This window comes from Mauremys reevesii, linkage group 16 (assembly GCF_016161935.1).
Source record: "Mauremys reevesii isolate NIE-2019 linkage group 16, ASM1616193v1, whole genome shotgun sequence".
Taxonomy (NCBI): Eukaryota; Metazoa; Chordata; order Testudines; family Geoemydidae; genus Mauremys; species Mauremys reevesii.
Window position 1 is genome coordinate 25746972 of NC_052638.1, and position 16960 is coordinate 25763931.

At 39.9% G+C, this 16960-nt stretch overlaps 1 protein-coding gene across 1 annotated transcript in view; it reads right to left on the reverse strand.

Moving 5' to 3' along the window:
* PEPD (peptidase D) overlaps nucleotides 1–16960 on the reverse strand; it is a 232864-nt gene that overhangs the window by 146382 nt on the left and 69522 nt on the right. Inside the window, exons 8-9 of the mRNA XM_039503186.1 lie at nucleotides 10017–10092; nucleotides 7779–7825 (exon numbers count right to left, since the gene is read on the reverse strand). Coding sequence (XP_039359120.1) covers nucleotides 7779–7825; nucleotides 10017–10092 — 123 coding nt within the window. The remainder of the gene's footprint in view (nucleotides 1–7778; nucleotides 7826–10016; nucleotides 10093–16960) is intronic.

Genomic DNA, 16960 nt, shown 5'->3' on the forward strand with positions numbered 1-16960 from the left:
CTAGAAGGGTAAGCAACAGAAAAATAATAATGAAATATTGTAAGTGCCAAAAAGTTATAATAGAAGGGTGTCAGACAGTACAATGACAACTTTAAACTTGGATCTGGCACATTAGATATTAGGAAAACCTTTTTAACTACAGTAAAAGCTGTTTTATCCGGCACTTCACCAACTGAAAAACTCTATAAATCAGCATTTCTGATCTTCATTAAATTCCGGTTTATAGTCTGGGTAGTGCAGGGCTGGCAGAGTGTTGGGGTGAGGAAAGGGTTTTGGGGTGCCGGATCCGGGGGTCGCTCACCTTGGGCGGCTCCCTGCAAGCAATGACCTGTCCCTGCTGCTCCTAGGCAGAGGCGTGGCAGGCGGCTCTGCGTGCTGTCTTCGCCCCACCCCAAATGGTGCCCCCACACTCCCATTGGCTGCGGTTCCCAGCATCAGACCAACAATGTCTATATCACAACCTTCTACAAAAAAAACTTGCATAGTACTCAGTATTAAGTTCAATTTGTTATAAATATTTGTATTACAGTTATACCTAGGAACCCAGTCATGGACAAAGGCTCCATTGTGCTAGGTGCTGTATAAACAAAATCAAAAGATGGTCCCTGCCCCAAAGAGTTCATAATCTAATCTAACATAGTGAAAAGTTAAATCCATGATGTTAAAACTCTTCCTCCGGTGGTGGAAGGTTACTGCAGGATCCCACAGGCTGTCGTCTCTCTCTGGCTCTAGGCCTCTATGCACACTCTAGATGCAGATCCTGTATCCGACACCTCTCAGCTGTGAAGAACCTGAAGTCCAATTGCCTAGGACCTGAAACTAGTGCTTGCTCTTATAAACCTCTGCAATAGCTTTAGATAATGTTTTCACCCCTCAGCCATGAGGCCTGAAGCTGTGTATCCTCTGCTTTACTGTTTGTCTCTTTGGGACTAAGGCAGTGAAAGCAAGCACCACAGAGATTCTACAAAATAATTTCTAAACACACACACACACACACTTACACTTACCTCTTAGACAGCACAACATAGATATAGACCTATGGAAAACAAATCCTTCACACAAATCCCTTCCTCAGTTTCCTCATCACGCCAAGAGCCCTTTGGGATTTGGTTAGTGCCTTTTTTAGACGGTCCAGGATTCCTCCTCTCCTTTTATTACTACACAGCCTTCTCTGCTTCTGGGCCTGCTTTGCTCCCTCCCCTCCTTGCTGAAGCAAGTTTTTTTGTTTTGTTTTAAATAAAGTTGCAGTTCCCTCAGTTGCTTCAAACCCTTCATCAGGTGATGCTCTGGCTTGGTTACAAGCCCATCTGGCAGAGCTGGATCTTCTGGGTGTCATCTGGTACTGACATTTGAACAGGGGATTGATTTGTATCGTTAGTCTTCCAGTAGGTGCAAGAATTTTTCCTGATCCCTCACTCGAGGTTTCAGCACAAGTTGAAGGGTAAAAGGCATAAATGTATGCACAGTATAGTCTTCTAATTAAAATGGCATTCACAAAACAAAATGGAGTTTGCAGATTGGTCCAGATGCATGCAGCCATGTACTAAACCATCACACATGGTAACTGGTATATGACAGAATTCTGTATCATTATGGACCACAAAAAATAAAACAAGAAAAAATTTAAAGAATAAAATGTACTCCCCTCCATACACATTTTTCGGGATTTCTTTATACTTCTCACAGGAGGAAAAAAAAAAAAAAAAGGAGGTGGGAGGGTACATGCACAATCTTTAAAAATTACACAAGCAGCCACCTACAGTTTTCGGGAGCAAAATGCCTCCATGTCACTTCCACGGTACTAACAGCTCCTACCTGTAAGATACATAGTACCATTGACAGCCATAGAACAATGTAACATCAGTTCCTGTATCAGAAGCTATTGTCAGCTGAATTCACCTGTTCCTCAATCTTCTAGAAGTTTGGGGGTGGGGGAGGGGGCTCTACGTCTGCTATAAGTAAATGTAATAAGGTCTTTTTATTTACTAATCATGTATATAAAACATGTTGAGGAATTACAAGACTCTACCCAAAATGAAATTCAGGTTTGTAAATTGGGCATAGCATGAAAAATTAAATACAAAAATTTTAGAGATCAATTGCTGTAGTGAGTAATATTCAAAGAACAAAAGCAACTAAAAGACAGAAAGTAGAAAATCCAGAATCACTGTTTGCAAAAGGGAAATACCCAGAGGAAACTAAAATGGGTCTTGCTATTTTCCCTTTTCAGTTTGTTCCAACGAAGCAGAAGAGAGAGATAAATAAAAGATGAGAGCTGTAAGCCGTGAAAGTGCTTGCAGACCTTCATGGAGAGTGGAAATTTAACACTGACAGATATGACAGCAACTCATCTCATAGTCCAAACTCTGACTTAGAAATCAGGGACAACACTGAAAAGGATATAGGATAAAGAACTCAAATCCGTTTATCAAGCTGTGAAGTGAAGTAGGGAGTAGAAATATACTGTAAATACTGCAAGTCAGGAGAGAAATCTCTTTAGTAGTCTTCTCAGTATTTCATTCTTAATGTAACTGCCATGAGACAGTGGGTTTTAATTATCTTTAAAGCTTATTCCTTATTATTTTTATTACAGTAGCACTTAGAGGCCCCAAATGAGACCAGAGCCCCATTGTGCTAGGCACTGTACAAGCATTTAGAGACAGACCTTGCCCCCAAAAGAGTTCAAAGTCTAACTAGACAAGACAGACAAAATTTGTAGGAGGGAAAACTAGGGAGACAGATGGTTGAAGTGACTTATCCAAGTTTACACACCAAATCAGTAGCAGAACTGGTACTAGAATCCACTGGTACCAGCAGCCATATCACACGTTAGGTATGGCGCATATCATACGTAGAGGTCATGAGGAGCAGTTCTGGCCCCCCACACCCCATCAGGTTTGGCTCTGCCAACCTTCTGTCATGACAGAGGGCCATAAGGCCAAACCAGTGTGAGTGCACCAGGCAGTGGGGTGGCCAGCACTGCTCCTCCTATCAGCTGTCTTGGGGCTTCCAGCCTGTGTCCTCTCTCAGGGATGGGGAGTGACACTGCACTTGAGCAGGCAGGTGTTGGAGTGTAGTAGAGATTCTGCGGGTGCAACACAAGGATCTGCAACCACAGCAGGGATGGCTCCACAGCAACTGATGGTGTGAATCATGGGAAAATTTCTAAGGGAGCAGGGGTGGGGAGATCCTGATAGAACTTGAGTTTCCAGAGTGCCAGTCCAGTGCCCTATCCACTGGACAAAGCTGTCTCTTGAAAGGTTTGGCAGCCTTTTCTTATTATGCTGCTTCTACAGATGGAAGGGAAAGTGCAATACAATTTCGGATCTCATCCTTGGATATCCACATCCAATAACTTCCACAGAAAATTCATGGCAATGGCAGTTCCCTGCTAAAAGGTGAATGACCTCATACAAAGCATATGAGAGTACTCAGCTCTTGTGTCACTAAGCGTATAATTTGAATTAACAGTGGTAGATCAAAATGGTAGGATCAATCAAGTTTCTTTCATTCCTCACAATTTGTCTCCCAATATTTCATTGGGAACTGTGCCCACACAATCTTCAGTACAGGTCCAGGACTCTAGGGTACAATCTAGCCTAAAGCTGTCTACACAACAGCTTTGCAATCCTCCTGGTCTCCACAACTACAAAGGATTCAGAGATAGCTACATATACTGACATCCAACTATCCAAGTCCGACCTTCAGTTTATGTCTTTAACTCTGTCCTGTTATTGGGAGCAACACTGAGTACACGATAGTGTAATGTGCACAGAAATGTGTGCGAACTCATTTGCTAGAGACTTTACAGATATAGAACTTTGCTCTGAGGAGCTTACAAGCACAATGGACAACATTCAGATAGGGAAAAGGGGGAAAAATCAATACACAAAACAGCTAATGGGACTGCGCTTATGATAAAGTAGACTGGTTCCTCTCTACACTCTTCCTCTGTTACTGCAACACATTTTTGTACTGTTTTCTGATGAAATCAAACTGACAGAACATAAAGTAAAAATAAAGATATCAAATTGTCCTCCGCTTCCAATAAAAATTGAAATTATAAGAGGGACAATGATTTATAATCTGACTTTGTAAATATTAAACTAACAAAAACAACAGATGAAAAGCAGTAACCTGGAGACTAGTGAACATGGATGGGTGCACTGGAAAGGTCAGATACTGGCATAATTTCAAAAGGTGATAAAACAGATAATCATAGGTTCCTAATTAGCACTTTCAGCTGAAAGTTTTATAGATACGTTTATGCAGAACAGCTTGACTGAACTACTGGGCTTTTATTACTTCATTACGTTTCCTCCCATGCTAAACAGATCTCTGGTAACCTTTTGTTGTAGTTTAACAATGTACTGGCTGTACCACACCTTGATTGTAAAGAGCTATTTCAATTAAAGTACCAGATAATCACCAATATTAATTAACACTGCCAGAGCAAATCCAAAGCGTGATCTACAGAAACAGTTATGTTCATGCTTTGAATCACTATTTGTAGATAACTGGCATGACTGTCTCTCTAAAGTTAACTGATCAGTTATTAAAGTTAAAGAACATCAAGTTAAAAAAAGGGGGGTTGACTGTGCCTGAAGTTAATTATGCTGATCTTTTGATATACCTCTTTACTAATGTGGTACTGGTTTAACATCATGCACTAAGCCTTAATCAGACAGAATATTTTCAGCATATTTCTGAAGTTCGCTTTCAACCCTAGTAATAAAAGAGGATGATTATCTAGAGAGTTTGCCACAATTTACTATACTTCCCTCCAATTAATTTTTGAGAGAATGATCCAAAAATCATAGAAATGGAAATATACTTTCTTTATATTGCTTATTATATAAAAAGTTTTCTAGACTATTATAAAACTTTCTGCTATCCCCTACATCTCAGTGGAAGGGATATTTGATCAAAATAGCAAGTGAAAGACAACCCCTCAGGACCTGAAAGGAGGAGAAGAGAGCTGGCATGGCTACCCCACTCCTCCTTCCAGAAGGCAGGTGTAGAGCATGTGTGTTCACACAGGCACACATGCAGTAAAGCAATATGAACAAAGTGTTTTATAAACCCGTTTTCCAAGACATATATATGTAAGGGTCAAGGTCTGTTTTCAAACATCTTCACACAAAACCCACAGCCACTGATTGGATTTGTGCACGTGTACCCAAAAGGTAGAATTTGGCAAAAATAGTTCAGAAAGCCAGCAGAGTGACAACTAAATTCCTGGGATGAGGCTGTGGGAGAGTGAAAAATAACTTCTTCACACAGACTTAAACTTCTTTATTCTCTTAAGGAAAGTTTGATCTGCTTAAATGATAATTCTGATAACTTACCTGGCAATGACTCTATGCTACTATCTAAGGTATGTATTTCTCATAGATTAAGTTGCAGGGTGCAAGCTGTTTGTTGCTGAACAACAGAATCAACAGATTAAAAGGCTACTATGCAAGTTCTTGATATCTTTCTATACAAACTTTTTTTAATTCTTTGACATTTCATATATTAGACCAAGGGTCTGCAACCTTTCAGAAGTGGTGTGCCGAGTCTTCATTTATTCACCCTGATATAAGGTTTTGCGTGCCAGTCATACATTTTAACATTTAGAAGGTCTTTTTCTATAGGACTATAATATATAACTAAACTACTGTTGTATGTCAAGTAAATAAGGTTTTTAAAATGTTTAAGAAGCTTCATTTAAAATTAAATTAAAACGCAGAGCCCCCCGGACCGGTGGCCAGGACCTGGGCAGTGTGAGTGCCACTGAAAACCAGCTCGTGTGCCGCCTTCAGCACCCGTGCCATAGGTTGCCTACCCCTGTATTAGACTATATTAACTGGTGTATTTGCATGCAGTCTGAGTAATCTCATGGGCTCTTTCTAAAATTGTATTTCCTTATACTTTATTGACATGCCTCTTACCCAAAAGGGTTCAGAATTTTTTTTTAAATTATTCACTTTCTTCTTTCTGGAACAGTGATCAGATGATGAAAGCTGAAGCATGCAAGATATTCTGCATAATAGTGGAAGCTCAAGTTCTAACTGTGGTTGTAGAAACATCCAGTGTGATAACAAAGGCCGACATCATACAGGTAGCCCACTGAGACCTCTTTCATCATAGAATGACCTCAACCTCTTTCAAAAAGTCTAATGTATCAAAATGGAAGAACAGAAGGCAATTTTAAAAGGGTTTAATAGGCAGTTGCCTACATCCCTTTTTATCATCATCAGCAAGTAATCTGTTGAAAATGGAAATATATGGGAGAAGCTAGCTACAGAGAAAAGTGAGAAATGAGAAGCTCTGCCCTGAAATACAGATCGTGTATTTGAATCCCTCATATAGTTTTAAGACTGGATTACCAGGATCATAATGTTCAATGGTGCTAGGGGTGAAATCCTGGCACCACTGAAGGCATTGATAGAACTCCCAACTGATTTCAATGAAGCCAGAATTTTACTGTAGGTGTTTACAGTTGGGAATGGGTCAACAGAGTGAGCACGTACACATGCACACACATTATGAGCTGTTCCCCATTAGCTTTTGCAGGATATGTAACTGTACTCAGCAAAACAATATGCTTTGTTGCTTGCCCATATTGTTTACTCTTCAGCAGAATTAGAGGCCTTATGCCCTAATTCTTAAAGATATCAAATATCAGGTTCCCTTGATCTTCCTTATTTTGACCAGCAATTTACCTCTGTAATATAGCAAAATACAAGTCTTTATGGAATCTGCAGACAACTGTCAAGACAGACAGTCGTCTGAGAAATATCTCACAATTGGCAAGTACTTTGAAGATGGAAAGTGCTGTGTAAATATTAAATATTATTGCTACTATGGACATTTTTATAAAGCAATTTTGAGGACAGTTACATTGCTGATGAGCTAATGGATGACATTTTGATAAAGAAGTTGAAAATTTATCACCTTCATATCTAGACATGCCACTAGTCTATTCAATTAACAGAAGTCAAACCCTTATTTAAAATGGCTGTCCAGTACTCTAAAACTGGTAACATCCTAAAATGCTCCCATTTCAAAAATTTACCTTTTCTTTCAGTGGTTTGGTAAACACTGTTGCCGTCTAGCTTCAGATTTCATTTGTTGCATTAATCCTAGTATACTATATGACAAGTTTCATTCTGGTTTCAGGCAAGGTCAAAAGATAGAAATAATGTCTCACATAGTACATGTTATTACTGAATACATAGGTACGTACATAGTACTCCAAATGATTTGTCTCAAGAATGTGATAATACCCACTAGCTAATGTGAGCCCCTCATCCTTCCATCACAGGTCAAGCATAGTGAAGCGCACAGGGTAAGCAATGCTGCCTCTAATTGTAGCTGAAATGTAACTGAGCACCTCGGAACATTTTATGAGCTCCTCAAATACACATATGTAGCCCTGTAAGCATAGCAGGCATAATGGCAATGTTTATCCCTAAAACTTTTATTGGATGCATTCAAGCAATAATACTGGTTATTTTGTCAAGTTTCTGTAAATTACTGAAAGTCTAAGAACAGAATTATCCTGCACCAAGTCATATCCAAAGATAATCAACCACCATCAAAGACATGGCTGAAACTGATGAAATGCCTCTTGTAAATAATAAAAATAATGCTTCTTGAATGCAATCTTGAAACAGCAATGAGCTCTCAATCTCCCTTCAGTCAATGTTATTGCTTTTCCTCAACTGTTGCTTTTACTGCTAACAAATACTTTTTTCTATTTTTATCATAAATGCAGAAAGAGGCACTCTTACCTCTCCATCTCATATTCTTTCATGCCCACTTTTATTGCCTTCATTACCTATGGGATACATATTAACATGGGACATTCTTAGTAAGAAGGTATATTAAGATAATATTACTTATGACTGATTTTCAGAGAACCTATATTTTTTAAATATATTATATACATAATTTACCTATAAATCTACATTAAAATATAATTAGAAATATATGAAAAATCAGGCTAGAAATCAAACTATTATTTTAATAGTTATGAATAGTTGCAATTTCATGCAATAAAATAAGCTCAATAGTTTTAAGTGTACCTGAATAAAATGACATGAATAATCAAAATACTACCAAGTCAAAACTTAATCCTGAAAGCTCTATTGGATTTGGTACAAAAGGGGTTCACTTTTGTAAAACATGGAGGGAAGTGAAATATGGAACAGCTTTAAAAAAAATTAATTGCAATACTATAGTCCTGAAGAAAGTTACTGAAGTTGGCATGTGGTTTTTCTCCCCACAAAAGAGATTCCACATCTGGATTTTATCATCTGAAACTAAGACATTCATTGAGATATTTTATTTTTAGCAGTTTTCTTTCATTGGCAGTTGCCTTTATTATGAAGGTTTTAGGCAGCTGCTAGAGATAAAAATCTCAGAAAGGACAGACATGTTAAGAGGAGGATGATAATCAGGTGCTTGAATCAAGTGATCACCTGCTGAGAATTAAAAATAAGTGCTCTGAGCTCAGAGAAGGATCATAGAGTGAGGAGACACCTGAAAGGCGGCTCTCCTGTGGCCAGCCAGGATATTAGTGGTCTAGGGCAGTGGTTCTCAACCAGGGGTCCGGAGCCCCCTAGGGGGCCGCAAGCAGGTTTCAGAGGGTCCCACCAAGCAGGGCCAGTGTTAGACTCACTGGGGCCCAGGACGGAAAGCCAAAGCCCCGCTGTGCAGGGCTGAAGCTCAGAGCCCTGAGCCCTGCCACTTGGGGCTGAAGCCGAAGCCTGAGCAACTTAGATTTGCAGGGTCCCCTGTGGTCTGGAGCCACAGGCAATTGCCCTGCTTGCTACCCCCTGACACCAGCCCTGGCTTTTATATGCAGAAAACCAGCTCTGGCAGCACAGATGGGCTGTGGAGTTTTTACAGACTTGGGGGGGGGGGGGGAAGCTCCAGGAAGGAGCATTTTGGAGACTCGGTCCCAAGGGCAAAAGGCATTTGGGCCCAGGAATTGGGGCTAGGAAAGACCTATGGGAAAGTCTCTTCAGAGAGGCTATGAGGCCAAAGTGGGGATAATCAGAGGGAACCGGGCAGCAGACAGGAGAGGAGTTTCAAACCCTAAAGTAAGAGAAATGCGAAAGGGGGGGGGGGGGGTGGAAGAAGGGTTTCAGCCTGTAAGGGCCAAAATAACTGTATATTTTGTGTGAACTTAATAAATTAGGCTCTAAGAGGGGGAACATTATGCTAAAACTCCCGGCTGGAAGTGAATTAAATGAAGAACCCAGAGGGGAAGTAAGACCAGGCAACCATGGAGTGGCAGGCTCCACTGGAATCCTTCACTGACTTCTCTCCTCAGGGAAGAAATTCACATGTTATCATAATATAAAAATGTCAATGATTTATGACCTTTGATTGAAAGTCTTATTGCTGGCCCAGTGTTGTCTGAAGTTAGCAACTGAGACAGACTCACTCCCAAAGACCTCAACTGAAACAGTGGGTCTGAGCTAAAATTCCTCTTGACATTCAACCGAGCATGGGTGGACATTTGCCCTATCCTGATCTGACAGTCTCAACAGTGAGGGGCCCATCCTCTGCTGAGCTGATCAACCAAAGGCAATGAAAAACTCTCACAGAGAGCAACTGCTGACTGTCCCAAGCAACAAGCAATCTGGACTATGCGGACTGTGCACAGCCCCCAAAATTCTGACCCCACAGTGGAACCGGTCAGAAACTTGTTGGCCTCCTCCACAAGTGCATGGGAATCTACCTGAACATAGTAACTGCATAGATTGCAAACAGTCACCTTCCACTGACACTCCAGCCTCTTGTCCCAAAAAACTTCATTTCCTCCACATCACAAGTGAGCCAGTGAGCTCAAGGACAACACAAGGTGTATTATAGGGCTATAATAGGAGGGCTATTATCCTTCTCTTTCTATCCAGCTCTTCCATTATTTCATTACTAAGCAATTCAGATTGCTGGGAACATTTTCTGAATACTACAGTTACACTAAGAGCAAAAATTATGAACAGTAAAGGATCCATTACCTCTTTATGAGCTTCACTGGATATTTTATTGGTGTACCGCAGAACTTCCAACTCCATGTCTGTCTTAATCACACGACTTCAAAGAAAAGAATACAAGGAATGAGGTTAGGTTAGTCATTTTTCATGCAAAATCAGCAGACTAACTTAACAGAATACAACAAAAAAATAATCAAGTGAAATAATATGTAAACCTACAGTAGAATTAGACCAAATATGCTTCTAAAGTGAAAAGATATTATAAGTAACAGGACATAAGGAACATTTTTAGATGAAAATGTTTTGTTGGCATTAATCTGCCATTAACACAGCAAGCTTGCAAAGGAAGTCACATGCATTTTAACAGACTTGCATTATTTTAATAATTTCAAGCAGACATTTTGCCCAATCAACATTTTCTAAATCTGATATAGTGTACATTAACTACAAAAATGCACTGATTTTCTCTTAGTCATGGGTCAAACACTATTTCAAACAGAACATTTCAATACCTGATTTATTTTTAACATAATACAAAACTGTTTTACATAATGGAATTTTCCATGGCTCCAAGTGCTTGTATGCAGCACAACCCAAACTCCTTTTTATTTTCAGTGCATCAAAGAACAAACAAACAGGACGGTCATTTGTTATAAAAGAGTAGATGAGATTACAAAAACAAAAGGAAAGAGTAATTAAGGCCACTCTACTCATTCTCTTCATGTATTTGTTTCCTGACAGAATTCTTGTTTCCAAGAAATACTCAGGTATAGAATAATGTATGTGTATACACTTATGAGTCTCAATATTCAAAATTCTTGAGATTAGTTAAAATATACTTTTAATTAAGTCTGTGGTGCTTTTTATTGCATGTTTCAAGTAAGAAAAGTAACTTTGATATGATCTACGATGTGCAGATAATTGCATATTCTTCCATTAAAATTGAATTCTTTTTACACATTAAAGATTTCATGTTTTCACACCATTCATATGTTCATCTCAAAAGCAACCTTAAAGTGCCTTTTTTATACTCTCAAAACAGAGAGCACTGCCCATATTAGAACTACATCTATTGAGTTTTGTGGAGATGTTTAAATTTTGTTTTCAAATTTAACTTAAGCACATGCATTGATTGTAAGTTATCATAATTCAGCCATGTACTAAAATGGTCATCCACATTTACCCTTTTTATTTTAACCTTGCTATGTTTATGCTATTTTGGAATAACAGGATCTACATCTGTAGGCTTGGAAGGGTTAGATTTTTAATCAATAAATGTCTGTAAATGTCAGTTTTATCACACACACACAAACCAACGAAAATATATTTCAAAATAGGTATGATTTATTGATTTAAGAATATTTAATTTGTGTATTTTATATGTTGACTATATCTGTTTTAAGAGTTATAAAGCTTCAACTTTTTAAATCTTAATGTCTGCTGTCATTAAATACTTGCCTGCCCCCAATAATTATCCAAAACTGTGAAAATGTAAGGTCGATAAAAATGTTTAAAGATAAGACTATTATCTGTCAAAATTATAAACGAAAAATAATAATAATTCTGTCAAGCCTAAATATTTGTGTTCCCATGGTTTGCTTTAATGAAATTCAGAAATTGTTTATTCATCCAACAATGTGTGTGTGACAGGAGAAGTTCTTGACTGCAAGTCAAGAATTATTTGAGATGGCGGGACATAGTGCATTTCATTCAAAAATAATATTTACTGGTGACAATCAAGGCACCTTCATAAAACTGCTGATACAGATTGAAATTCTATTATAAACAGAAACATGGTAAAGGGGAAATAGGTTAGATTTTTCTTGACAATTTAGGAAATAACACAAAATAATTATTAAACACAATGAGAATTTTACCACTGAAATAAACCATTCAAAAATCATGTTTTAGAATGGATGAAAAACCAGAGAAGAATTCAGAATGGTATAAGATACTCCCATTCCAACCACAGGTAAGGAGATAAATTGCTCTATTTTGGAGAAGACACATGGAATAGCAGCTTAACTATATTCTTGTTAGATTGAGGCACTACCAGCTTATAGATTTCTGATAGTGTTCTTTGGAATACCAAAGGTGCTAGTAGGACAATTTAAGACCTGTTTGATCTGCCTTTTTATTGCTTTCAATATACAGTATATATCTGTAATCTGTAGGTGCCTCACAAATAGTTTATTTCATAGTTTAATGTCTAATCCCTACTGAGATCAGCTCCTGAAAAATTACTAACTGCTCAACTGTCCATACTGTTTGCATGTGCTAAAGCCCATTCTACCTCAATAGATCACAAAGCTTTATTGTCAAGACATTTATCTAAAACTTTGTGTTCTGCTTTACACGATAACTTTTATGTTGTCTTTTGCATAAAGGAGATCCTATTTAGTATTAGTTTTATGTATAGGTATTTCTGTAGCATTTACCGCCCTTGTTTCTAGGTATTTAAACACTACAACTCTATAGGAAATATCCATCCACTTGAAGGGCCATCACAAGGCTCTCTGCACTACACCAGTGAAGTGTTGCTACACAAGTGCTTGCCATGAGCCACAGTGGTGGTGGTGATCTGTATCAGACCTCAGAAAACTTCCTCGGATGGGGTTGTTGGGCTACTGAATTTATGATTACATGGCTCAAAATCTCCAGGTACAGAGTGCAGAAGTCAGCTGACTATATTCCAGCCAGCAGATTTGGGTAGCAACCATGGAGGGGCTTCAGCCTGCTTTGTGGGCTTTGGATGCAGGATATCCCTTTCTCTTCCTCCAAGCCTCTCATCATTTCCCTGCATAAAGTCCAGTTTCTCTGGCTTACTGTAAAGAGCAGTGAGTTTCACATTGCAAGACAAGCCAAATGGTAAAAGTCCTACTATTTTCAATAATTAATATTTATACTTTTAAATATAATTCACCCTAGTAAGGAGAAGAAAATACTGTATTTGTGTACTAATGTGGACTTAAGCATCCTATTAAAAATAGCTTGTGGCCAAATATGCATACTTTCATTAATATTTGAAAGGAAAAAATTTGCTTACTGGCTCAAGCTAATGCAACTGCAGAATATACATAGTTGGTGTGTAAACTGAGCCTCAGATTAACAGCAAAATTACTGAATGCAGTCAATTAAAAAAAAATCATGGATTTTTTTTTAAATAAAGCTACTGTTAGATGATTACTAAAACTAGAATAGAGAAAGATTTGTTTTTCCTATCTCCCCTATTCACTCATACATATACTTTGTGCTTTTATATGCGCTTTCTGCATAGGCAGTTTCTCCTCTTTGTGGGTCTTTCACACAGCAACAGGGGAGAGAAAAACTTTAAAATAGAAACACTTTCGAGCCTGAAACTAATTTTAACTGGCTAAATTTCAAAACTGTCATGCCCAACATACCAAAAACCTACTCTCTATTAATGAAATGATCCAAACAAGTCATTAGCATGGCTACGGTATAACTTAATTGTGAATTCCTTAGATGGTGTATTCTGGTCTCCAGAGACATATAAACATCCTGTTTTCTAACTTATTTGTTTCTGTGTGTATATGCAAAAATGTACGAGTGATCTGGATCCCTTGGAAAGTAACTATATGGGTAAAAAATGAAAGTAAGATATCAGTCCTATTTATATTTAACGTAAATCCATTTGTCTATCTCCTAGCTTCTTTCCATGGCAGATCTAAATCTTTTTGAACTGTGTGCACAACTCACTCTTTGTTCACTTCATCTTAAGTCTTGCATTTTGGGCAAGTGCTACCAATTTACAACTGGCCTATATATGGAGGCTCTAGATAAGCAACAAAAATCACACAGAACTGAGTTGCCTTGATCCTTTCAAAATTCTGCTGTTACTTTATACATTTAATTTTCAAAAGCCACTTTTTCCACAGTAGTTGTTATATTTATATCCATTAAGTGCTCTCTCTAGGGTTCAGTTCAAATAAGTGTTAAGAACTTCAAGGAAAATTTAAACTCTAAATTCTTCAAACCTATTTACGTGCATTATCTGATACAATAAATTGTGAATGAAATATTTATATCTTTGAAAATTAGTCCATAATTGTAAGGGATTATGTAATCTTGCAATAAAAATTCCCATATCCAGTGGTGTGCTAAGGAGCAGCATTAAAGATCTGGGACAACCCTAAATCTTAATTTACTGGGTTTTACGAATTTAAGGTTACAATTCATTTTATTTTAATTATTCTGTTAGAAGAATAAATTAATGCAAACTACTATGCTATGGAAATCTTTTCATTAAAGCAATGAAAAAAAGCTGAGTAAGAAAAACAGAGTAAAAAATTGTTACCTACCTTTTTGTAGGTACCTTTTCCATTCTAGGTGTGTGTTCCGTGCATAGTCATTGGAGATTTTTGTCTTAGTGGTATCCGTATGGTCGGCTGTGGCGCCCCATTGAGTGCTGCACTCATGTGCTGGTATATGAGGCACTGCTAGTCCTACGCCCTCTCAGTTCCTTCTTGCTGGCAACTCCGACAGAAGGGGCAGGAGGGCAGGTAATGGAATGGACATGAGAACACATCTCGAAGAACAACAATTACAAAAAGGTAGGTTACCATTTTTTCTTCTTTTAATGCTTGCTCATTCTAGGTGACTCACAAGCAGTATCCTCAGAAGTGGGCTCAGAATTCAAGGTCTTGTGGCTTGCAGCACTTTTCTACTGAAGCCAGCATCATCCCAGGCCTGCTGGGTAAGTGTGTAATGAGACATGAATGTGTGGACGGATGACCAGACAACCAGGTGGCTGCCCTACAGATGTCCTGGATAGGCTCTTGGGGTAGGAAAGCTGCCCGAGGCTTACGCTGTGGTTGAATTGGCGGTTACGAATGCTGGAGGGGGCACCTTTGCCTGATTGTAGCAGCAGCAAATACAGGCAGTGATCCAAGAAGAAATTCTTTGAGCAGACACTGGATGACCTTTTATCCTGTTGGCTTGTTTTTTTTTTCCAACGTAGGTTAACGCCCTACTGACGTCTAAGAAATGCAACCTATGCTCCTCCTTCAATTATGCAGCTTTGGAAAAAAGACAGGTAAGTAAATGTCCTGGCTCTTATGAAACTGAGATCACCTTAGGCAAAAAAGCCGGCTGTGGTCACAGCTAGACCTTGTCTTTGTAAGAGACTGTAAAGAGATGTTCCGAGGTAAGCACCCTAATCTCAGAGACTCAGAGATGTTATTGAAACCAAGAACATGACCTTTCAGGAAAGGCGAAGGAGAGAACAGGAAGCCAGAGGCTCAAAAGGGGATCCCGTGAGCTGTGACAGCACAAGATTCAGGTCCCACAGCGGGACGCGGTCCCTGATTTGCATGTAGAAGTGCTCAAGGCCCTTGAGGAACCTGGCACTCATGTACTTTACTACCCTCGAGTGGTGAATGGAAAGCTGAGATAGTGGCCAAGTGGACCTTAACAGATGAAAGGGACAGGCTGTGGTGCTTGAGATGCAGAAGGTAGTCCACAATTAATTGCAGCAAGGCCTGCTTGGGCCGAATGCCTTTATCTGAGGATCAACAAGCGAACCACTTCCATTTGGCCAGGTAAGTTACTCTGGTGGAGGGCTTTCTGCTGCCCAACAGGACCTGTTGGACACCAGCCGAGCACTCCTGCTCCTCCGCATTTAACCATGCAGCATTCAAGCTGCCAGGTGTAGCACCGTCAGATTCGGATGCAGAAAACTACAATGGTTTGGGGACAGCAGGTCTGGCCGGAGCAGTAGCTGGAACGGAGGAGCCACGGAAAGGTCTAGCAGTGTGCCGAACCAGTGCTAGTGTGGATGAGCCAGTGCTATGAGGATCATCTTCGCCCTGTCCTGCTTGATCTTCATGAGGACTCTGAATTAACAGCACTGGAGGGAAGACGTACATCAGAGCCCCCAACCACAGGAGCAGAAAAGCATCTGACAGTGAGCCTCTGTCAATCTCCTGAATTGAGCAGAAAACATGGCACTTCCTGTTCTACCTGGATGTCAACAGATCCTCCTGGGGAGTCTCCCACCTCTGGAGGACAAGGCTGAACACTTCTGGATGGAGGGACCACTCATGGTGAGACAAGAAGGTCTTGCTGAGGCGATCTGCCAAAGTGTTCCTGGTCCCGGAGAGGTGTGTGACTATGACACGGATATTGTGTTTTACACAGAAGCCCCAAAGCCCGAGGGCTTTTTGGCAAAAGAGCAGATGATCTGGCTCCATCTTGCTTGTTGATTTAGAATATAGCTGCTGTACTGTCCATCAGGACCTGAACCACCCTGCTTTTTATGTGAGGTAGAAAGGCTTGGCAGGCCAAGTGAACTGCTCTGAGCTCCTTGACATTAAGTGTAGGGAGTGATCGTGACTAGACCAATGACCTTGCATGCTGAGATCACTCAGGTAAGCTCCCCACCCTCACCCCAGGTCCAAGGCATCAAAGATGATGGGTCACTGATGGGGGGATGGAGCCATGAAGGGAATTCCCTTCAACACTGATGGAAGATTCTGCCATTGTGTGAGTGATGACAGTACGTGGTCCGGGACCCTGACTACATGGTCCATGATCTCTCTATTGGGGATGTAGACTGATGCTAACCAGTAACATCCTCTAATGTAGACTGATGCTGCCTTCAGGGGCCTGAGGTGGAGCTGCACGTGCCAGACCACATAAGTGCAGGCTGCCATGTGGCCCAACAACCACAGGCAAGTGTGAGCAGTGGTGAGATAGTGGACTTGCATGTATGAGATCAGGTCCACCATGGCTCGGAACTGGGCCTTGGAGAGGAAGGCTCTGGCCTGAGTAGAATCAAGGACCACTCCAATGAGCTCTATGCACTGCACTGGAATTAAGGTTGACTTTTTCTCATTTATTAATAGCCCCAGGTTGTGGCAGGTGGAACAAACCAGATCAAGATGATGACGCACCTGATCCTGGGACCAGCCATTTATTAGCCAGTCATTGAGGTATGGGTAAATTTA